General features: G+C 39.3%; 1 protein-coding gene across 1 annotated transcript; it reads right to left on the bottom strand.

Moving 5' to 3' along the window:
• Window positions 1-1,205: 1,205 nt before the first annotated feature.
• LOC307258126 (myosin heavy chain, fast skeletal muscle-like) lies at window positions 1,206-12,174 on the bottom strand. The gene is made up of 40 exons (XM_080037544.1): window positions 12,132-12,174; window positions 11,181-11,402; window positions 10,962-11,105; window positions 10,713-10,869; window positions 10,590-10,617; window positions 10,410-10,509; window positions 10,200-10,292; window positions 10,055-10,118; window positions 9,875-9,973; window positions 9,678-9,781; window positions 9,418-9,556; window positions 9,153-9,271; window positions 8,735-8,884; window positions 8,468-8,638; window positions 8,069-8,369; window positions 7,874-7,944; window positions 7,681-7,768; window positions 7,433-7,550; window positions 7,226-7,349; window positions 6,972-7,108; window positions 6,635-6,890; window positions 6,309-6,551; window positions 6,054-6,230; window positions 5,832-5,977; window positions 5,644-5,734; window positions 5,163-5,552; window positions 4,926-5,052; window positions 4,719-4,837; window positions 4,438-4,634; window positions 4,120-4,303; window positions 3,827-3,992; window positions 3,291-3,415; window positions 2,805-3,113; window positions 2,522-2,725; window positions 2,312-2,437; window positions 2,048-2,218; window positions 1,857-1,961; window positions 1,675-1,770; window positions 1,422-1,553; window positions 1,206-1,312 (listed from the first exon to the last, which is right to left on the bottom strand). The coding sequence occupies exons 2-40, from the start codon at window positions 11,385-11,387 to the stop codon at window positions 1,292-1,294; spliced, it is 5,799 nt and encodes a 1,932-aa protein (XP_079893670.1). The 5' UTR covers window positions 11,388-11,402; window positions 12,132-12,174; the 3' UTR covers window positions 1,206-1,291.
• Between the last annotated feature and the right edge of the window lie 1,322 nt (window positions 12,175-13,496).

The following is a 13,496-nucleotide window of genomic DNA, read 5'->3' as shown; positions in this document are numbered from 1 at the left end:
ACAGTTTGAATTTGAATTTTTCACCCCACCTTCGAACGATATTTAAATTTTGAATAAAACTTGACAGCCCCATTTAACGATAATAAAACTATCTTAAACCCTGCTGAATCATAATTGGTTTAATTGGCAGGTATGTTCACATATACAATAAAGTTGCTTTGGCCAGATAGTGTACAAAATAAACATAAACATAAATATAGAGAACTATAAGGATCGTCTTTGGTCTCGTGTCTATGACCGAATCACAGCCGTGCTGATATAGAGGGACAACATAACTCCCTCTCATGTGATATTGCTTAAATATGTGTTACGTGCCGTTTGGTATGGGATTCAAATGTGTGGCCTTGGCAGTGTTAACAGTCCATCTTTGCTTGTCTTGTGGAGATCACTTTTATTTACAGGTGCTGTGATCTAGTTAAATAATAGATTACTTGATTGAATCTTGAACTGTTTCCGTAGATTCACCCCCATCTATAAAGTTTTTAGTAAATCAGGACACACTCAGTAACAAATCATTGTAATAATATAAACAAGTAATTTACAAACCTTTCCCCCTAATCTAAAGTGTACGAGTCCTATTGGTCAAATCTTGCCCATAGTCAACTAATCGTCCAATCAAGATATTTTTTCCTGCCTATTGATCCATATTCTCATTTGCTACATTGGAACATCTTTTTCCTAAACCACACAAAGGGGTTAAAAGACCCAATTATAGCTTGTCTTCTTGGGTTGGCATAATAACTTGTGTCTACCTTAGTCATTGACTCACATTTAGGAGATTATTTAAAAGATTGAGTTGGTTTCAAATCTTTATTACCAGTATAATAGGCTGATAGTTATACTATAATAGGTGATGTATCGTGATAAATTAGGAGAATCAAAGCAATTCCATGTAAAATCAGACATTCAGTCGAATAGATGTCACTTTATAGATGACTTACAATATATATAACTGTTTTTATTTAATGATTAGTTCATCATTATCTAATGACTTGTATACAATTTATAAATGACTAATGCGTGGCTAATAGATTAACATTATAAAGTGTAACCATTAATATTGCGTTTTATAAAGCCTTATAAATAACATCTTATGAATATGCTTATAATACTTGAAAGACAGGACCTTCATATAAATAGTTACAAAACTAACATTTACTTATTTTTGAAGACACAATAAGATCATAATGACACAAATAGCAATTTAAGATCAAATGCTTTTATTGCGGTATGGATTCATCTCACATCATATTATATGATTAGAAACTATCAGCCCACTAGCTGGAGTGGTTTACTCAGCCGCCTCCTTTCCCTAAAACACACACAAATAACAAAGGGTTTGATTAGGTAACAAAATACATGTTAAGTACTTTTTAATTTAAACTGTATTTTTCTGTGCCAAAACGCAGTTGTATATTTACCTTGCTAGAGTCACGGGTCTTTGCTCTCATTTTGTTGACCTGGGATTCTGCAATGTCAGCGCGCTCCTCAGCCTCCTCTAGCTCATGCTGAACCTTCCTGCACTTGGACAGATGAGTATTGGCCTGCTCCTCCTGGAGTAAGATAGAAATGGACTTTTTTGAATATCCAAAAGATCCAAGGTCTTCTATGTGTATGTTAAATCTGACACAACATCAAGTTTTTAGTGTTAAAAATGTATATGTTGTCCCTTACCGCCTCCTCAGATTGCCTCTTGTAGGCCTTAACTTTAAGCTGCAACTTGTCAACCAGATCCTGCAGCCTGGCAACGTTTTTCTTGTCCTCTTCAGTCTGTTATACAAATAAAATTTGCATGGTAAAATGTTCTCAATGAACATGTAGTAGATGTTAAAATTTTAATCATAATGTGGTTGTACCTGGTAGGTAAGCTCCTTCACCCTCCTCTCATATTTGCGGACACCCTTAATAGCATCTCCTCCACGTCTCTGCTCAGCCTCAATCTCTGCCTCCAGCTCACGCACCTATAGAACACAGTAAAGACATAAACTATCAATACTTTTTAAAAGTCTTGCTTCAGCTGTACAAACTCTTAACATTAATTTCTTACCCTAGACTCCAGTTTCTGGAGCTGCTTCTTGCCACCCTTCATGGCCAGGTTCTCAGCCTCATCCAAGCGGTGCTGCAGGTCCTTAACAGTGACCTCCAGGTTCTTCTTCATCCTTTCCAAGTGGGAGCTAGTATCTTGCTCCTTCTTCAGCTCCTCAGCCATCATAGCAGCCTAGAGGAAATAATGTTAATGAGAAATGTCTGGAAAAAGCACCTCTCTTCCTTTTTAAAACTAAAATTAAGAATACGTGAAATGTAAACCTACATCAGTGATGGCCTTCTTGGCCTTCTCCTCTGCATTCCTTGCTTCCTGAACAGTGTCATCCACTTCACCCTGGACCTGGACCAGGTCAGACTCAAGCTTCTTCTTGGTGTTAATAAGACTTGTGTTCTAAAAGATCAGAAATAAGTTATCACTTGCCTGACAAATATTTAGATTTGTAAATTAGTGGAGAAATGTTGGAAAAGTGTTCACCTGGGAGTGCAGAAGTCCAACGCGCTCACTGGCGTCCACCAGCTCCTGCTCAGCGATTTTGCGGCTTCTCTCTGTCTGTTCCAGAGCAGCTCTAAGTTCCTCGATCTCAGCTACCATGAGACCATTCCTACGATCCACCATAGCAGCTTGTTCTTTGAAGTCCTCCTGTGCTCTGAGAGCATCATCAAGGTGCAGTTGTGCATCCTAGTGAAAACATATCAAAATGAATACCAACATTTAGTTGTACTGACCACTGTGTAACAACACCTATGTCTTACAATACCTTCAGCTGTGCCTGTACATTCCTAAGCTGCTTCTGGGACTCAGAAGCCTGGCGATTGGCGTGGCTAAGCTGAATCTCCATCTCATTCAGGTCTCCCTCCATCTTCTTTTTGATCCTCAGGGCATCGTTCCTGCTTCTGACCTCAGAATCCAGTGTGCTCTGCATTGAGTCAATCACCCTCTGGCTATTCCTCTTGATCTGCTCCATCTCCTCATCTTTTTCTGCCAGCTTCCTGTCTACCTCACCCTTAATCTGATTGAGCTCAAGCTGGACACGCAGGATCTTAGACTCTTCGTGTTCCAGAGTTCCCTAAGGAAAAGAAAGAAAGAAAGAAAGAAAGAAAGAAAGAAAGAAAGAAAGAAAGAAAGAAAGAAAGAAAGAAAGAAAGAAAGAGAGAGTCAGCTCGGCTGCACAGCATTTATAATATGTTTGTCAATGATGGATTTATAATGGAATTCTTTTTTTAAGATCTCCTCTTAAATGTACCTCAGCCTCTTCAAGAGCTGTCTGGATTTCAGACTTCTCGGTCTCCACTTGCTTTTTGGACTTCTCCAGCTCATGGATGCTCTTGCCAGTCTCACCAATCTGTTCAGTCAGATCTGAGATCTCCTCTGTAGAAAGATGCATGTGTTTTATGTTGTTAAGCCTTTATGTGAAATATGGATGCTTCATTCTAAAACATCCATTAAGTTAAGTTAAGTTTTTATTAGTCAATGGTTACATTTAAATCTGTCCTTTCGCATATCCCTTCTCAAGTTACTACACTTCGGAGGGGTCAGAGCGCAGGGTCAGCTGAAGTATAGCGCCCCTGGAGCAGTTTGGGGTTAAGTGTCTTGCTCAAGGACACAATGGTAGAGATGGTGGGCACCGTAGACATAATACCAGCCTCTGCTATTTTTACCCCCCTGTCCGGGTTCCGGGGATTGAACCAGCGACCTCATGGTTACTGGTCAGCCACCTTTCCTCTGGGCCATCCTACCACCACCATGTGTTGAATAGAATATAATGTTGCGAAAACTCACGCTGCAGGTTCTTGTTTTCCCGCTTCATTGTCTCCAGATGATCCAGAGATTCTTCATAGGAGTTCTTCATTTTGAAGAGCTCAGTGCCAACAGAACGAGCCTCCTTCTGAGCTCCCTCAAGCTCTGCCTGAGCCTCCTCATACTTCTGTTTCCACTCTGCCAAGACCTGAATAACCCCATTGATACAGATCGGTTGGTCATTTAGTAAATGGTAATATAAAAACCATATATAAATATTTACATATATATTGTATTGTTGCTATGGCTGGGACAAACAAAGTGAGTGTTGGTACCTTGTCAAAGTTCCTCTGCTTCTTGTCCAGGTTGGCAGCCAGAGCATTAGCCCTCTCCACATCAATCATGAGGTCCTCCACCTCACTTTGGAGCCTCTGTTTGGTTTTCTCCAGAGAAGCACACTTGGAATTTGTTGCCTCAATCTGCTCCTCAGCCTCCTGAAGGCGCTGGGCAAGCTTTTTCCTGTTTGAAAAGGTGCATTTCATCTCTTTGTGAAAAACTAGTACATGAATGAACTACATATAATTATATATTTTTTAGATACAAGATTAACATTACAATCGTTCTAGCCATTTAATTGTTTGAATTTTACTCACTTGGACTCCTCAAGCTCCTCAGTGCGCTGGATAGCATCAGTTTCATACTTAGATCTCCACTGAGCCACCTCACTGTTGGCCTTTGACATCCCACGCTGCAGCTCAGCTTTGGCCTCCTGCTCCTCCTCAAACTGCTCTCTCAGCAGATCACAGTCATGGCGGGCTGATTGCATTCCATGGGCAAGAGCATTCTTGGCCTGGTGTAAGAAATCATTTTCAGTTTGCACAGTTTCTAAATATCACACATGAATTTGATTTGTACACACCTAGCTTTTTCTTACCTTGACCTCCTCTTCAATCTGTCTCTTCAGCTCTTCAATCTGCTGTGTGAAGGCCTGTTTGCCTCTGGTCAGCTGGGACACAAGAGCTTCTTTCTCTTCAATTTGACGGCTGAACTCCCCTGTTGTGAAAAAAAGTCATGATACATTATTTTGTGTTATTTTGCTTAAATATACACAACACTTCCTCGACTGATTACTTATTCATACCATTTTCTGTCAGGAGACGTGCTTTCTGTCCACCAAGGTCATTCATTTGACGAACATTTTCATCATTCTTGGTCTTCAGTTCGCTAAACTGGTCCTCAAGAGTACGGCACATCTTTTCAAGATTTCCCTAATGAGGAAAACAGAGATCAGATCATGAAGTCATTTTTATCTAGCAGATGAATTACCTTATTTTACTATTCTCCTTTGGATTTTTTTCAAACATTAATGTGATTTTACCTTTGCTTTTGCAACAGCCTCCATGTTGCTGGAGAGGTCATCAATCTCCATTTTGTATTCACTCTTTTCCTTCTCAAGCTTCTGCTTGACACGCTGGAGGTTGTCGATCTGTTCTCCCAGCTCGGCAACGCTGTCAGCCTGCTTCTTGCGAAGAGCAGCAGCAGTGGCTTCATGCTGCAGAGTGGACTCCTCAAGGTCACGACGGAGCTTCTGGAATTCAGCTTCACGCTTCTTGTTCATCTCAATCTGAGCAGAAGTTGCACCACCGGCCTCCTCAAGCCTCTCACTGATCTCTTCAAGTTCCCTGGAGAGGTCAGCTCTCTGCTTCTCAACCTTGGCACGAGCAGCACGCTCAGCCTCAATCTCTTCCTCCAGTTCCTCAATACGGGCCTGTTGAATGTAGGTGAGTTGCCTTTCAGTGAACTTTCGCTTAATAAACACAAAATAGATGAGGTATGTTTTATGTAAGACAATATGTCACCTGAAGCTCCTTGATCTTCTTCTGAAGCTGAGCACCCATTGACTGCTCATCCTCAATCTTGCTAAGGTACTGACTGATTTCAAAGTCCTTCCTGTGAGATTAATAGATAGAGTTCATGGTAAGAGTTCAAGCAGTGGAACACCTCTTTCAAAAGACAGGTTTTTGTTCAAATTCACAAAGAAACATACTTTTTAATTTTCTCGTCAGACTGCTGCTTGTCATTCTCAAGATCCATGATGCTTTCCTGGGCCAGTTTCAGGTCCCCCTCAAGCTTCCTCTTGGATCTCTCAAGGTCCATACGCAGCTTCTTCTCTTGCTCCAGAGAACCCTCAAGCTGAACATTAATAAGTTATAAGTTATGCTCATGAAGAATTTTGCTTTGCCACTCGAAAGTGAATTTGTAAACTTACATCATCCACTTGCTGTTCAAGCTTGGTCTTTGCTTTGGTCAGAGTGTTGACTTTGTCTTCCTCTGCCTGAAGGTCATCAAGAGTCTGCTGATGAGACTCCTGAAGGGCTTTCTTTTCTTTAGTCAGCTTAGCCAGGCTCTCATCCTGAGAGGCCATCTCCTCGGTCAGGTTCTTCACCTATGTTTTTCAGAAAGATGTTAAATAGTGATACTCTAATGTTACTTGACCTGCAATATAATATTCATATTTTCAAACCTTGTTCTCAGTGGCATGTTTCTCCTTTTCCACTTTAGCCAAGGTAAGCTCCAGGTCATCAATATCTTTCTTGAGCTCAGAGCATTCATCCTCCAGCTTTCTCTTCTTGGCAGTGAGCTCTGCATTGATTTCTTCTTCATCCTCCAGTCTCTCGGTTGTCTCTTTGAGTTTGGCCTCCATCTGAATCTTACTCTTGATTAGTCCTTCACATCTCTCCTCGGCATCTGACAGATTCTCTCCTTCCTAATTCATTTCATGAAAATAGAGGTTAACAATCAATTCTGAAAAACTTAAAAAAGTAAAACAGTCGGTTGATGTCTACTTACAGATGCTACTTGCAGCGACAAATCATTCTTTTCCTGCAAGAGGGACACCATCTTCTCCTCCAGTTCCTTCTTCTTGGCTAAGGCAGTAGCCAGGTCTGTTGTCATTTTTTCATAGTTCTCCTTCATGCTAGCCAGCTCCTTTTCAGTTTCAGCAGACTGCAGCAGAGGCTTGATCTTGTAGTACACCTTCATCCATGGCCAGTGTTTCACATTCATGAATGAGCGGATGTTGTACTGGATTGTAAAGATGGCTTCCCTGTTGAGAAGAAGTTGCTGTTAGGGAAGTGTTGTTTGTAATTTTCGTACCATTATTCAGAATTGATTGTTTTTAACATGCCTCCTCTCCATCATCTTCACAAATTCCTTTCTCATGACATAACCACGAGCCAGAGCCTGAGTCATTGTGACCAAAGTTGATAGCTTTTCATCTCTCATCTCCTCAAGGAGACCCAGCAGTCCGGCCTTGAAGAACACCTGAATGATGAAATACAATTGAATTAATATAGGATGAAGTACATAGTGAATACCCTTTAAAACTAACAAATTCCATACCAACTCACGTAAGTAACATACGGAAAGCAAGGTTCTTACCTTGGTGTGTCCGAATTTGTACTCATCATGAGGAACATCAATAGACCCAAGCAGCTTCTCTGAAGCCTTCTTGTTGTCAATGAACTGGCCCTCAGGGATGACACTGGCATTCAGCACTTTGTACCTTTTTAATCAGAGTAAATGGTCAGTGAGAGTATTTTCTTTTAATACTCTACATCAAACTTCTGTTAAAAGATACACTGTTACCTCTGCTTAAAGTCAGCATAGAGGATTCTGCTTGGGAAACCTTTTGTGCAGATTCTGATACCCTCCAGCACACCATTACACCTGAGCTGGTGGATAACCAGGAAGTTCTCCATCAATCCTATACAAATGACATTTCTTAATTACATCTTTGAAATAATTAGTAAGTCTCCTTGTTGGAGCAGCACACAGTAAAATAAAACATATCAACAACACTAACAAATCTGTAATATATTATGTTCTCTATGTACCTGGAGTCTTTGACTCATTGGGAATCAGGCAGCGCACAAAGTGAGGATGGGTTGCCCTCAAATTAGTCATCAGCTTGCCCAAGTTCTCCTGTAGATCCAAAGTGGTAACTCATGTCAAAACGTGCAACAATTGTGAGTTTTGGTATAAACTGAGATATGATTTGATACTATAATGTACAGTGTTAAACATTACCCTAAACTGCGAAGACACAGTCTGCATGGAACCACCCTTCTTCTTGCCTCCCTTCTTTGGACCGCCAACCTCTGTTGACAATTTTAAGTAGACATGTATTGTTAGAACAATAAATACAATTTACATGAACACATGCTTCTCTTATAAACATATACAGTGAAAGTATGTTTGAGTTTGCTAAAGTCAATATCATACCCTCAACAACAGGAGGATACAGAGCAGCCAGCAGTTTAACTGGGGACTTCTGGTACAGCTGGATAACGGAATCGTTCAGTGGATCCTTGTTCTTGTCCAGCCAGCCAGTGATATTGTAGTCCACGGTACCAGCATAGTGCACCAGGGAAAAGTGGGCCTCAGCCTTTCCCTTTTTTGGCTTTGGTTTCTCAAATGCTTTGCTCTTTCCAAGATGCTGGTCATACAGCTTGTTCTTGAAGGAAGTGTCTGAGGCCTTGGGGAACATGCACTCCTCTTCAAGGATGGAGAAGATGCCCATGGGCTTGAAAACAGCAGGAAGAGGTATGTCATTAAATTCTAGATGTTGTCTAATTTAGACCAACAGAACAAATACATTTAATTTCAAAATGGAATCATTACCTTTTCAATCAGCTCAATACAGGCAGCTAAGTCCATGCCAAAGTCAATGAAATCCCAGACAATACCCTCCTTCTTGTACTCCTCTTGCTCCAGTACAAACATGGTGTGGTTGAAGAACTGTTGCAGTTTCTCATTGGTGAAGTTGATGCACAGCTGCTCCAGGGTGTTGAACTGTGAGGGGACAAATAATCAATATATCTTCCACACCACAATAATTATTCGGAAATCAATGGTTTAAGCTAGTGCTTTTTTGAAAATGAATCTTACATCAAAGATTTCAAAGCCAGCAATATCCAGCACACCAATGTAGTACTGTCTTGCTTTTTTAGTGTCGAGCTGCTGGTTGATACGAATGACCATCCACAAGAACATCTTCTCATAGATAGACTTGGCCAGGGCAGGCACTGAGTTCATCACCTGAAGAAAAAACAAAGAAAATATATGATTTGATTCAGTCAGCTATTTTGTAAAATGATGGATTGCTGGTATTTTTGAACTACTTCCAGTGAGATAAGACGAAAGAATCAAGGAAAATACTTTCATATTTTACTTGATGTTATTTGTTAATAAACAAATATAAAAGTAGAGCTAATTCACACACGGCATCTGTTGATACTACACGAAGAGGGATTATACTTCTCAGTTTTCTTTTTCTTAAAGTAATTTTTTTTTAAACAGTATATACCTGAGGTACAGTCTGTCCCTTGGTGACATACTCATTTCCGACCTTCACTCTGGGGAAGCAAAGAGCCTTCAGCATGTCAGCGGAGTTCAGACCCAGCAAGTAAGCAACCTTGTCAGCATCTGAAAATATTTCAGAGATTTACAGTAAATACATACAGTATGTGACAGTGATTGGCCATCATGACAGATACCTTAGTGACTAGGACATGTATTAGGCCTACTGTTGTTTATAAGCTATGCACTTGGAGCTAACATGAAATTCTCACCCTCTGTGCCATCAGGCTCAGCCTGCTCCTCACGTTGCTTCTGCTTGAACTTCATGTTACCATGGTGAAGCACAGCACCAGTCATTTTGTAGATGCTCAGCTTCTCTTCATGAGTGAAGCCCAGGATATCAATAGCGTTCTGTTTTCAAAGGAGTTGTCCACACAATAATCAATTTAGAAACTTATTTTAAAAGAGCAGTTCTGATGTTGCATTTACTGCTCATAATAAATGCCAATATTTTGAATTGAAGTTCACTCACATCAGTGGCATCCAGCTCTTCTTTGTCATCAATGCTCGCCACGGTGATTTGACCCATGCTACACATGGGGAAGTCGTAGGGGTTGGTTGTGAGGAGGGCCATTTCTAAAGATCAAATAATTGTGAAAAATGTAATGCATTGTCATGTATACAAATTAAATAAGAAAGACAACATTGTGCATATACTCAATCTTTTACCAACTATCTCAGGTTTGTGGCCGGTCATCATCTGGAAGAAGATGTGATAGCCTCTTTCTTGCTCAAGCTGGTATGTCACTCTAGACTTCTCCAGCAGATCTACAAACATTGTTCATTCGTCACAGCCTGGCCAACTCGCAATTAAAGACATTTGTATGCTCTCTGAGGATTGTTACTTACATGTCTCAATATCAGCACTAGCCAGTTTGCCAGTTTTGCCGAAATGGATTCTGATGAATTTACCCTGTTTGGAACATAGGAATATTTAATGTCCCGGCACGTGGAATTTCTATAGTATATGTTTTAAAAATCCCTCCGTACTTACAAAACGAGAAGAGTTGTCATTCCTCACAGTTTTGGCATTACCATAGGACTCCAGCAGGGGATTGGCTGCAATAATCTGATCCTCCAGTGACCCCTGTAATTTAAGTGGAGAATTGATACCAGAAAATTACTATTATTATAATTATTTTCCATTGAAAGATATCACGTTTAAATAAGACTGAATTATACTCATACAATAACATAATCACACCTTTGACTCGTCCCTCTTCTGTCCGCCTGATACTGAGATTGTTGCAAAGTACTGGATGACACGCTTGGTGTTCACAGTCTTTCCAGCACCAGATTCTCCACTGGGGATAGACATAGACTTATAAGAATTTCTTCAACGTATTTAATCATTGTAAACGAATTCAACAAATATTAAACTTACGTGATCAAGACAGACTGGTTCTCCCTATCTGTTAGGAATAAAAACAACAGAATTTACTATGTATTTCTAGCAAGTGAAACCTGATAAAATGGTAATTTGTATATTAGAGTTGTTATAACTTACCAGTATTCATGAACTGATAAGCGTTGTCAGAGACAGAGAAGATGTGGGGTGGAGCCTCCACACGCTTCTTGCCTCTATAGGCATTTACAACCTCAGTATCGTACACTGGGAGCCATTTGTAGGGGTTCACAGTGGCACAGAACAGCCCAGAGTACGTCTGAAAGTAACCATAGAGATTCAACAGTTAAGATTTATACAAGTGTAGCCATTTTCAGCATTTCTCTTTTCTCATTAGGCAGATTGTCTTACGTAGATCATCCATGCTGCATAACGCTCTTTGAGGTTATACAGCACAGAGGCTTCATTGAGATGGGTCATCATGGCCATGTCCTCAATTTTGTCGTACTTGGGAGGGTTCATTGGAGTGACCTGTGATTCTTTAACTACCACCTCCTGGAACAAGACATTTGTCACGATGAGAACTGATCATACAACTTTCCTATATTACTTTTACTTTATGATACTAACCTCCTGAGTGGTCAAGACTTTGACAGTGACTTTGTCACCATCCTTCTTGATTATTTGTCCTTTCAAGTACAACTCCACCTTATCCTCCACATAGCAGGCAGTCTTGGCGTCAAAGGGCGAGGCTTGAGCCTCAATCCTCTCCCTCTCTGTCTTACGGAGGTAAATGGCAGCTTTGCCGTAAGCCTCCATCTCAGCGTCGGTACTCATGGTTGCTGGTTACTTCTGTAAGGTAATTGCAAATTTGAGTATTCTTATTCATCTTTTTTTAAACTAATGACTTCAAGTCACAAGACAAACTAAAATAACTAAGTTAAACTGAATAATAGACATTAACAAACATATCTATCTATCTATCTATCTATCTATCTATCTATCTATCTATCTATCTATCTATCTATCTATCTATCTATCTATCTATCTATCTATCTATCTATCTATCTATCTATCTATCTATCTATCTATCTATCTATCTGTAAGTGTTTTAATTAGACTATATTGTACTTTATGCCTTTTAATTGCTGCCACTCTTCCCCACTCTGTAAATGTTTCAATCGTTTTGTTTTTTCTTCTCTTCACTTGTTGTGTATTTGATGTTTTTGCATTGAATATTTTGTTTGTATTGTTGTTTTGAATTTGTTTTGACTCGATGTCATTGAAAATGAGGGTCACCCCTCAATTGGTCTCTCGAGGATAAATAAAAGTTAAATGAAGTGAAAATGAAATCTATCTATCTATCTATCTATCTATCTATCTATCTATCTATCTATCTATCTATCTATCTATCTATCTATCTATCTATCTATCTATCTACAAAGACTTAACATTTGCCCATTCTAAATATTTTCTTGAGTTGATAGTGATAAGATGAACAATAACCAGGCAAATAACAAGTAAATGAAATGTTTCACACAAAGTATATACACATTTAAGACAGTTCGAAGAGCTTCATACCTGAGACCTCTCTCTGTGAAAAATCTTTTATATTCCTCAATCCTGTTGAAAACATAATCCATATATTCAGATATTGGTTAAAGTTTGGCAAGATGTGCTTAAGAAATATAGTAATTACTTCATATTTTAAAAAAATCCATCAAATAGTGATTACTTTGAAAATTTCCAGACGAGATGAAACACACACTTACCACAAGCTGGGGTAACCTACGGTCCTCACACACTGCTCTGTCCGGCTGCCACACTGCACATCTTTGGCTCCTTTTATATAAACTTTATTGCCTATGCAGGATGAGTTAAATATGAAACCAAATGTCAAACGTGGTGTCATTTATATTTAAACTTCTTCAAATTGCCCATGTCCCAGCAGGGTTCAAAGTAATAATTTTTCCCAACTTGGCCAGTAGATAAGTTTTTTACTGCCAAACATGTCCGTACAGTACTGGCCCCTTGTATATTTTCACTGGCCCGAGAGCCAAAGAATATAAACACTTTCTGAATTTCCGTGATTAATTATTAAGTACAGTATTTGAATTTTCCTTTAATTTTGGTTGTTTCATATCCCAGTGACACATCTTTGGCTCCTTGTATTTAATCTGGCTTGATTATGCAGCACAGTTAAATATGTAACCCAAGGCGATGTGTGGTGTGGATAACTAAATAATTTAACATCTGTGTAATCAAGTGTTGATGGTACTTAATTCACTATGAAAACATGTCTGTACAGTACTGAACTGCCAGCAAGTCACTGCAAACCTACTAGTTTCACTACTCATCCACAACACTGCAAACACAAATTGGTCAAATTCATGAAAATGACAAAAGGTGAAACATTGCTTCACCTTCAGTGTGAACACACAAACTAAACTTATTTGATTGTTATGAAACATGTTCAGTAAACAGCTACTAGCTACAGACAGAGCAGACAGATTGGTCAGTCATTCTTTATTGGTTTTATACACACTGAAAAAAATGATTCTGAAAGGATGTAAATGTAACACACTTTCACCTGTAATATTAACAATGAAAATATATGTTTGTATCTCTACAAAAACAAATCTAGTCCTGGACTTAATCTGCATGTGTTAGTAGGCCTATTATAAGACATTGTGCATTTCCTCCACAACAAGATAAATGTACGTAATCCCAGCTATTGTTTTTATGTAAACCCCCACAACGAGCAATGATCTTGTTGTGTTTACACTCTTTGAACCGTGAAGTGGGAGGATTCAAATCTTCTCTCAATTGGTCAAGAGCTCTTGTTCGGACATTTTGTCAGTTGGCTGAACTTGGACTCGACTGAAGTTTAAGGTAAGAATAAAGTTTGCAGAGCAATGTTAATATGTATATCATATGTATTTCTAG

This window comes from Ammodytes marinus, assembly GCF_949987685.1.
Source record: "Ammodytes marinus genome assembly, chromosome: 2".
NCBI lineage: Eukaryota > Metazoa > Chordata > Actinopteri > Uranoscopiformes > Ammodytidae > Ammodytes > Ammodytes marinus.
The sequence above is the reverse complement of the archived record's forward strand: the minus strand, read 5'-3'. Positions and strand labels throughout refer to the sequence as shown.

Coding starts and splice junctions, on each gene's coding strand:
- LOC307258126 (XM_080037544.1), bottom strand. CDS start 11,387: ATGAGTACCGACGCTGAGATGGAGGCTTACGGCAAAGCTGCCATTTAC. Junction 8,370..8,467: donor GTATTGAGCTGATTGAAAAG/GTAATGATTCCA, acceptor GCTGTTTTCAAG/CCCATGGGCATCTTCTCCAT. Junction 1,313..1,421: donor AGACCCGTGACTCTAGCAAG/GTAAATATACAA, acceptor TGTGTGTTTTAG/GGAAAGGAGGCGGCTGAGTA.